Source organism: Ictalurus furcatus, chromosome 5 (genome assembly GCF_023375685.1).
Source record: "Ictalurus furcatus strain D&B chromosome 5, Billie_1.0, whole genome shotgun sequence".
Classification (NCBI taxonomy): Eukaryota; Metazoa; Chordata; class Actinopteri; order Siluriformes; family Ictaluridae; genus Ictalurus; species Ictalurus furcatus.
The window spans coordinates 7,928,105-7,936,863 of record NC_071259.1 but is presented as its reverse complement, the minus strand read 5'-3'; the positions used below and the strand labels follow the sequence as shown (position 1 = coordinate 7,936,863).

General features: G+C 41.8%; 1 protein-coding gene across 1 annotated transcript in view; it reads right to left on the bottom strand.

The window, feature by feature from the left end:
- LOC128607593 (proline-rich transmembrane protein 3) overlaps nucleotides 1-8,547 on the bottom strand; it is a 9,933-nt gene extending 1,386 nt beyond the window's left edge. The window contains exons 1-3 of the mRNA XM_053624571.1: nucleotides 8,004-8,547; nucleotides 7,601-7,918; nucleotides 1-2,851 (exon numbers count right to left, since the gene is read on the bottom strand). The exon at nucleotides 1-2,851 is cut by the window's left edge and continues 1,386 nt beyond it. Of these exons, the coding sequence (XP_053480546.1) occupies nucleotides 882-2,851; nucleotides 7,601-7,918; nucleotides 8,004-8,496 (2,781 nt within the window). The 5' untranslated portion in view covers nucleotides 8,497-8,547 and the 3' untranslated portion in view covers nucleotides 1-881. The remainder of the gene's footprint in view (nucleotides 2,852-7,600; nucleotides 7,919-8,003) is intronic.
- Between the last annotated feature and the right edge of the window lie 212 nt (nucleotides 8,548-8,759).

Genomic DNA, 8,759 nt, shown 5'->3' with positions numbered 1-8,759 from the left:
TTTTATTATGTTCTATGTATTATTTCTATGTATTATAATAACACTTTACCCCAGTCAGTGATTTTTTTTGTTCATTATAGGCATGACCTCTAATGTCATGACGCAGCACAAATCTCTCACACTTATATTCATATAAAAGACATAAGTGCCTGGATACACCATATCAGTCAGTTATGGAAAAAGTCCAAACCAACTGGAAAAAAAAACCTTTCCTAAACAATCCTAGTAAAATAACTCTCCACAAAATATCTGAAAAAGTGTCATTATCATGTGTCATATTATCACTTTAGCGTCCGCCCTCTATAAAAAAATGTTATACAGACACAATTTCTAATCTCATAACATGGATTAAGTCTCTCAGTCACTGTCAAGATGTACCTTAAGTCTCTGAACTTCATTCATTTACAAATAAAGTCCAAACCAAGCTTTAAAAAAAAAAAAAAAAAGGTTTCTCATCCTAAAATTTACAACAACCATCAGCTAATATTTGCAAACGAATGATTTGAAACTGTTTCGGACATGTTGAATTAATACTCTCAGCCTATTTATAAATAATAAAAAATAATACATATCCATAAACTGGCTATGATGAATCTCAGGAAATGTTTTTTTTTTCTGAACACACTTTGTTCTTTCACTTTGCTCCTCAACCTTAAATATGTGGGCAAAACAAATGGTATGAACAAACATTCCCAGAATAAAATAGGTGACTCATAAAAATAATCCATACTGCATGCAAACTTAATGTGTTCTAAATTTAACTCCAAGCTGACATTTCTTTTTTATTATTACAGGTCACACCAGACTATAGTTAGTCCATGTTTCAGGTAATGTCAGGTGGTTGTTACCTAGGTCACTGGTCTTTGACCAATTAAGTCAGTTCAAAGATCGATTATGTCACTGGTGACACTCGCTGAGTCATCGTGGCGACTGACTCTCAAGTAGCTCCTCTCCCCTCCGTTGTCTGACCCTACCTTATCTAGGTCAGGGGTGAGGAATGGTCTGGTATCGTCTGTGCTGGGACTCAGGGCTCGGCCCATACTAGGGGAGGGGTGCAGGGAGATGGGGCAGGAAATGGAAGAAGGCACAGGAGCTTGAGAGGTCCAGCGTGGGCCTTGATGGGTGGGTGTAGGAGGAGCTGTTACCTGCCGGCTTGGGACAGTGCTGGGGATGGAGCGGTTTAAGCCAGCAGAGGACTCAGTCAGCATAGTATGCTCATCACTGCTCTCTGAGAGCATAATTTGAGGATCGCTATTCCTGCGCATCCAAGTCTCAGGAGATGGAGGTGGTGATGGGGGTCCCAGAGGATGGAATAGGCTGCCACCCCTGAACAGATGCTCTCGGTGCAATGCCTCGTCAATACTGCGGGTCAGGTCAATTGGGGTTGGAGGACGCAAGTCAAAGTCGTAAAGTGAGATGGCTGATTCTTTTTCCTGGTCCAGACTGCTGCTCAGTGAGCACTGGCGTGGTTGACTGAGTGCCTGCAACCTTAGCAATGACCCAGATGACCCCTCAATGCTTCTCTGGTTGCGTCCACGGTTACTTTCTTTGGGTGGGTCTCGGTTTCTTATAAGGCTCTTGCTGATGTCTACACCTGAGCGTTCCTGCCCTGCCCAGTTATTAGGCAGCTCCCCTGCAACCCCACCACCACTGGCCCCTCCCACCCCATTGCTGTCAGATTTCCTACAAGGCCTCCCCTTCAGGCTCTGCACAATCTTTGCCCAGCAAGTGTGTGTATCTGAAGAACTGGAGGATGAGCAGGACGAGTTTAGGTCACCTGCGGCACCCACTCCCTGTCCTGAAGCTCTCCCTGTCTGACCCCCTCTAGGTCTCCAGAAAACCCAGGAGCTTAGCACCAACAGACAGAAGGCCCATGTAAGTTCAAGCAGTCGTGCCCAGAACTGAACCAGCCACCAAGCCCAGCGGAAGTGGCGCCTGTCCCCTAGCAGTCCATACAGCCAAAAGCAGGTGTAAGCATGCAACAGACAGCACAGTGCCCCGAGAAGAGCACACCCTGCTAGCACACGTACCAGTACTCTCATCTTCGATCTACCAAGCCCTTTATCTCTGGTATGGCCTACCTGGACATTGGAGAGCCGTGGCAGAACCAGGAATATGTAACCCACACACAGTACCAACCCAGCAGTCAAGGTAAGGCTTTGAAGGACAACAGGTACAGCAGGTGACAGTGCAGGTGACAGAAGGTCAGCAGCTAGCAGTAAAGTACATTGGAGAATGGCCATCACAGCCAGAAGAGGTGGGTGCTGAAGAGGTGGAGGCAGCAAAACCACCTCAGCCCCTTTTAGCACCAGCACCACCATTGCAGAATGCGCCCATATTAACAGAGGCAAGGGTAATGTGTACAGGGCTGTGGTGACTGATAATGGCAAGAGCAGACGAGAACCATAGGGATCAACCAGGAAGTAAATGGCTCGGATTGCACCCGTGAGGAGCAGGAGGCCATTAGTGAGTGCTAGAGCCCCACGGTGAGGGCAGTGCATGCTGGGAGCCAGGGCTAAACCCAAAGCAGACCCAGCAGTGAGAAGCAGGAAGAGGGCAGCAGAGCCAAAAACATGCAGCTCCCAGGCAAACGACAACGTGCGGCTCAGGTCAGCCCACACCAACAAGGTCCGGTTTGAGGTGGCAATTTCACTGAGTGTGTTTGGGGGTTCAGGAGAAGAGCAGAGGCCCAAACCAGTGGCACAGGAATTTGCAGGAGGGGTATGTCCAGGTTTAACTGATGGGATATTCCCCCGAGATAGAGAATGCTCTTTATCTACATGTCTCTCATCACTGTCCACCGGTAGCAAACGTCCACGTCCACGAGTTGTACTTTCAGAAGTAGCTGTATCTGTGAAAACAGAGACAATAAAATGTGACGATGATGGACTGAAGGATATACAATATGCTATAGCAAAATAAAGTGCGACATCTCATCAGTTAAAAGTAATGAACTTTGATTGAAAGTCAGAAAATTATTCACGAATATTTCAATATTTAATGCTTTTATTTTTCTGCACATACACCTAAATAGCAATTTCTAGATGATAGAGAATGTGTATTGGTACACAAAAGTATCCAGTAGAATCCTGAACTCCACCAAAATGCAGTCAACCAATCATATGGATCAAAAATATATCGTCTTTTTTTTTTGTTGTAAGATTTATCTGGGGGTTTTTTTTTCCCTTTTTCAATAATCAACTGCTTTAGAGGGATATGTCCTGCAACCCAGCAATTGCTAAATAAAAATGCTTTGATATCAATAGGCAGGGTTCTTGGTATAATAGTGTCAACAGAGACTGACAGTTATAAACTTAAACATCTGTCTGTTCAGACTAGTCTTCTTCTTCTTCTGTACAGAAGTATTATTGAGCTGGTTCTTATGTATGGTGCCATTTGTTTCTTCCATATGCTAACAGTTAAGAACAAACTCTTAAAGATAACTAATTTAGTGAGAAAAATGATTGGTATTTCCACCACTAATTTATCAGACTGTGTTATTTCCTATACGGTCCGGAAGGCACATCAAATTTTAAATGATCCAACCCAAACTTTATTAAGACCAGCTATGGTAGGAGCTTTGTTCCTATGGCTATACAAGCGTTAAACACACAGGTGTGTGTTTAAACACTACTAGTGTTTCAACACTATCAGCCATTGTGATGCCATCTTATGCTCTAGCATTTGTTGTATGATCCTGATGTTTTCTTTTTGTCCCTTCTTCCCTCTATGTCTGTGATTGTTTTAGATGGTTAATATGTATGGTGTTGCTATGTTTATGGGTTTTTTTTCTATGCACCCACGGTGGACACAAATTTCCTCTTTGAGGACATGTAAACTATCTATCTATCTATCTATCTATCTAATAATGACAATGGATAGCTAGTTCAATTTCAGTCATTAATTCAAGTATATGAGGGTGGAAGAAGTAAGGGATTTGACAGAAGTTTTTTTAATTACTTGTATTGAACACTGCCTGGCCAAAAAAAAAAGTCACACACTTAAATTTTGTTGCATCATCTTTGGCTTTGATTACAGCACGCATTCATCGTGGCATTGTTTTGACAACCTTGTGCAACGTGACAACATTTATTTCCATCCAGAGTTCCATTAATTTTTGGCCGAGATCTTGTATTGAGGACGAGAAAATCGAACCACTGTAAAGTCTTCTCAAGAAACATCCCAAAGACTTTCAGTGGGGTTCAGGTCAGGACTCTGTAGTGGCCAATTCATGTGTTAAAATGATTCCTCATGCTCCCTGAACCACTCTCAGAATTTCAACCCAATGAATCTTTGTCATTGTCATTCTGGAATATGCCTGTGTTGTCAGGGAAAAAAAATCCATTGATGGGATAACCTGGTTATTCAGTACATTCAGGTACTCAGCTGATTTCGTTTTATTGCTGCATAATGTTTCTGAGCCCCAGATCATAACACTTCCTCCAGAGGCTTGCACAGTAGGCACTATGCATGATAGGTTCATCGCTTCATGTGTTTCCCTTTTTACCCTGGTGCACCCATCACTTTGGAACAGGGTAAATCTGGACTCATCAGACCACAGGATCTTTTTCCATTGCTCCACTGTCCAATCTTTATGCTCCTTAGCAAAATGAAGTCGTTTTTATCTGCTTAGCCTCACACAGCTGTTTAGTCCCTTGTCGCATTGTGCGTGTGGAAATGCTCTTACTTTCACTATTAAACATAACCGTGAGTTCTACTGTTGATTTTTTTACAATGTGACTTCTTCACCAAGCGTTTTAAAGATCTCCAATCAGGATCATTCAAGATTTTGAACATTCATTTTTCCGACTACATTTCTTCCAGGTTTTACTAATGCGTTGGACATTTCTTAGCCCAATTCCAGGGATTTCAGCAATCTCCTTAGTTGTTTTCTTTGCTTGATGCAGGCCAATCATTTGCCCGTTTTCCACGACCAGGGGATACGTCTTCCGACATAGTTGTTTAAGAAATGAGAATCTACACACTGCATCAGTTAAGGTTAAAAGAATTGTTGCCAGCTAAAACATATTAATCACTGCAATAACAATCCGATCATAGGCTCTTAAGTATTTGCGTATTTAAATCCAAACAGTGACCTTTTTTTTTGGCCAGGCAGTGTAGTTACGATTTTTTTTTTATTTAATCTGGGAAACATGTTATGCTAACTCAAGCCACTAGAGGGTAGTACATAGCCATATAGTATTCAATATTGGACACAGAATTCTAATGTGAAACCTAATGACTTAATTTTCAAACTGCCGTCACTGATACGGAGTGATACGGAAACAACCTCCCATAGCCTATTCAGGAGGTTTGGGGGGATTTAGACAAACTTACACAACCTAGTTACTACTCCAGTTTAAACAGCTGCAACTTTCCTTACTGAGTAAATCCTAATATTTTACAAAACACTTACTTTACACACATGTATAAAAAAGTAAAATTGTACCTGTTAGCATTTCTAATAATCAGGGCAGGGGAGGCATTCACATGCTGACAATTAGCTATACCTAGTAGAATGGTGTAGCGATTTAGCAAAGTTTATATAAAAGACGTAGAACACGTGGGAAAAGAATCATATAGAGTATGTTACAGAGGGTAAAGAGGGTAAAGAAAATACTTTTTTGTACACTCTATTTCATTTTAAACCCATTTTAGAGTTTAGTTGTCTAATGCTGGTGGCAAAGTTAAAGAATATAGCTATAGGCTAAACTTTAAGTGAAGCCTGAAAAGCTAGCATAGACAAACAAGGCTTGGTGATTAGCACCACACTCTTGGCCATATGGGTTGTTATTACGCTAGTAGTGTCCACCTTGATTACTTGAGAAAAGAAAGGATTTTCCTCAAATATTATTGAGTTTTTACTTCTTACAGGCATGTATCATTTATTTTAGCTACTACTGATTATTATTTTTATTTATATATTGTCAGGTTTTATTGGAAGACCTCGTGCAATACCTCTTCAACGCCTTAATCCATATGCTCTCCATTATGAGATTCAGATGTCAGTGGTTAGGTAACATACCGCTATAGTGTTATTCCCCAACAGGAGGTCAGAGTTTAAAACTGGGGTGTGTATGACAGCCCGAAGGGTTTTATACCCTTTATGGTTTACCTGAACAGGAAGTTTGCACATTGAGCACATGGGAACAGCATAACCAGGAAACAGCCTGGAATTTTTCCACATGATCTTTAACTGGAAACATCTTTTCATAACCTAAACATTTAGTAGAGCCGAAGGACTGCAGGGATTTTTTTTTTTTCAAGCTACCTTTCATTGGAATCATCTTTGTGTAACATTCAATAGAATTTAGGAATGGTTAAGGAAAACAAAAAAGGTATCATGAACACAGGGACACAGAATATTATGGCTTTTCAGTTTCTCTTAAAAAAAAGTTTGTATGAGATTTATAATACAAGAATCAAAATCAGATTCACACAAAACTTTGACAGTAGATGTCTTCGTTTTGTACCAAAATGTGATTTTGAAACATATTGGAATTAAAATGGGTTTTCCTAAGGTTTTTGGGACATTGCCTCTCACAGTGCCTGAGGGGTACACACTCATACACACAAGATCGGAAAGTAGATGGTGGATGACAAAGAAGAGCTTTGGCGAAGACGAATGGAAACAGAGTCTATTCCCACAGAACCTTAATGTGCTTTCGGGTTATCCAGAAAACACACATAACAAAACACTCACACACTCGCTAATATCTAGAACTAATGTTTGTACATACTCCTACACCAACCCTTCAAATAAGCCAATGGTAAAACAGACACAAATAAACTTCCAGTAACATGTACTTCCTGTAAATTACGCCCGCTCCTAAACAGTAGAACGCCCAGATGTGCTGATCAAGTTTCATAGCTGGAAGCATTCACACAAAACACACTCTTACACACTCTCTCGCGACTTTACTCACTTTAACCCCCATGGCTCACCTGCATCATTCACAATTTTCTGTTCTGTGGAGGTGTTTTGAAATACTGTGAGAATTCACAGTGCAAGCAACAGGCTCTGACACACTTGAAGTAAATTACCTTCCTGGCATTCAGATTCTGCACCACTCTGTTACACTTGTCTCCTCCCTTCCTTGCACCCAGTTCTCTATCCATCTGGTTCTCATCACTCTCTGAACCCCCTTGGCTCACTCCCCGTTTCTCCTCTCTATTTCCATTTACAAACCATCCATTTTTTTTGTAATAATATCTAACAGTAAACCTTGAGGAGTGTTTGTCCTTGCTCCCTTCATCCTTTACTGCTCTTTTCTCTTCTAGCTGTTTTTGACTCCTTCATCCCTCTCTTTCATCTGCTCCTGTGCATAATTTCCCCTTGGTTCTGTCGTGTCTCTTTTCTGCAAACACGTACAGTTTCCATCCACCTCTCTTCATCTATTGTTTCTCTCTCTCTCTCTCTCTCCCTGTCAGTCTGTTCCTTCATACCTTGGAGCTTTGTCCAAAGTTTTCCCGTAAGAAGCCAGCTGCATAAATAATTCCACTAGATGCCAGTGACTTGTTCGTCATCAATGCAGCCATTGTTTTCTAACACAACCAAGAACTACAAATCCCACGAGTGCCATTTTCAACTGACTCCTACCTGCTGTGCTTTGCTGTTTTGTTGTGCTTTTTGAAGGTTTGAGCCCCGCTGTTTGCTGGCTGCGTGTGGTAGAGCCTGCTTCTTGAGATGCAGCTCCTTCTGACTTCTGATTGGTTATCGTCGTTGTGCTTGTTAGCTGTGTTGTGCTTTTCAGGTGCGGTGTAGTCATGTTGGCTGGGGTTTCTCTTTGTGGTAGTGTCCTCAGCTGAAGATCGGTCATGTTTGTATAGAATAGGGTAGTGGTTCCTTTAAATGATGGTGTCGTTGATGGACTTTCTTTTGATTGATGTCCTGTTGCAGTGGTACTGCCTTGCGTAGCTGATAAACAAGGAAAAACAAGGAAGAATAAGAAATACTGATAACACTTCATACAGGAATGGAAACATGTGCACAATTCACCCACCTCCTAGATCAGCCCCACTAGTGTTCATCCTATGAGCAACCACCGGGGAATGTACTGATGTGAATGGTTTCTTGGGCAGTGTAGCAGTGGAGGCTGTGGCCTGAAGCAGTAAGCCAACAGTAGGCTTTATATGAGTGGTGGACACAGTTGTCAGAAAGGTATTAGACGTCTGGGCTTGGACAGCATCATCAGAGTCAATTGATGGCTTTACTAAGGTAACTACAGTGGGGAGAAATTTTGTTGACATTAGCCAGTCTTCTTTATTGGTGTAAGTAATTGACTTTTGGTGCATTGTCTCTGCCTCTGCTATTGTAGTTCCACCAGAATCTTGTTTGATGGGTATAAATGTAGTTGGTTCCTTTTCAGAATATCTTCCAATCTTTTGGGTGGGTACTGTGGTAACAGGCCGAACTGTGGAACGTTGAGTATGGCTGGGTCCACCATTGATTCTGTTGTTTGGTGATAGGGAATGTGCTGTAAGGTCAACTTTCATGTGCGTTTTTGAAGGATTCGTTGTCTCCTCCACTGTATTATTTATAGCCTCTGGATGCCCATTTGATATAGTGTCTCCTTGCTCATAGACACCAACAGAATCATTTATGTCTGTTACTCGTTCTGTCTTAGCTCTTGGACCCATTATTTGGTCAGACACTTCAGTCCAGCCTATGGGATGAGAAGGCCTTGGGCTCTCCTGTGTCTGATCAGCTTGTTCTAGAGCAGACGTTCTGATGTTGCCTTCATATGAGGAAGAGTTTA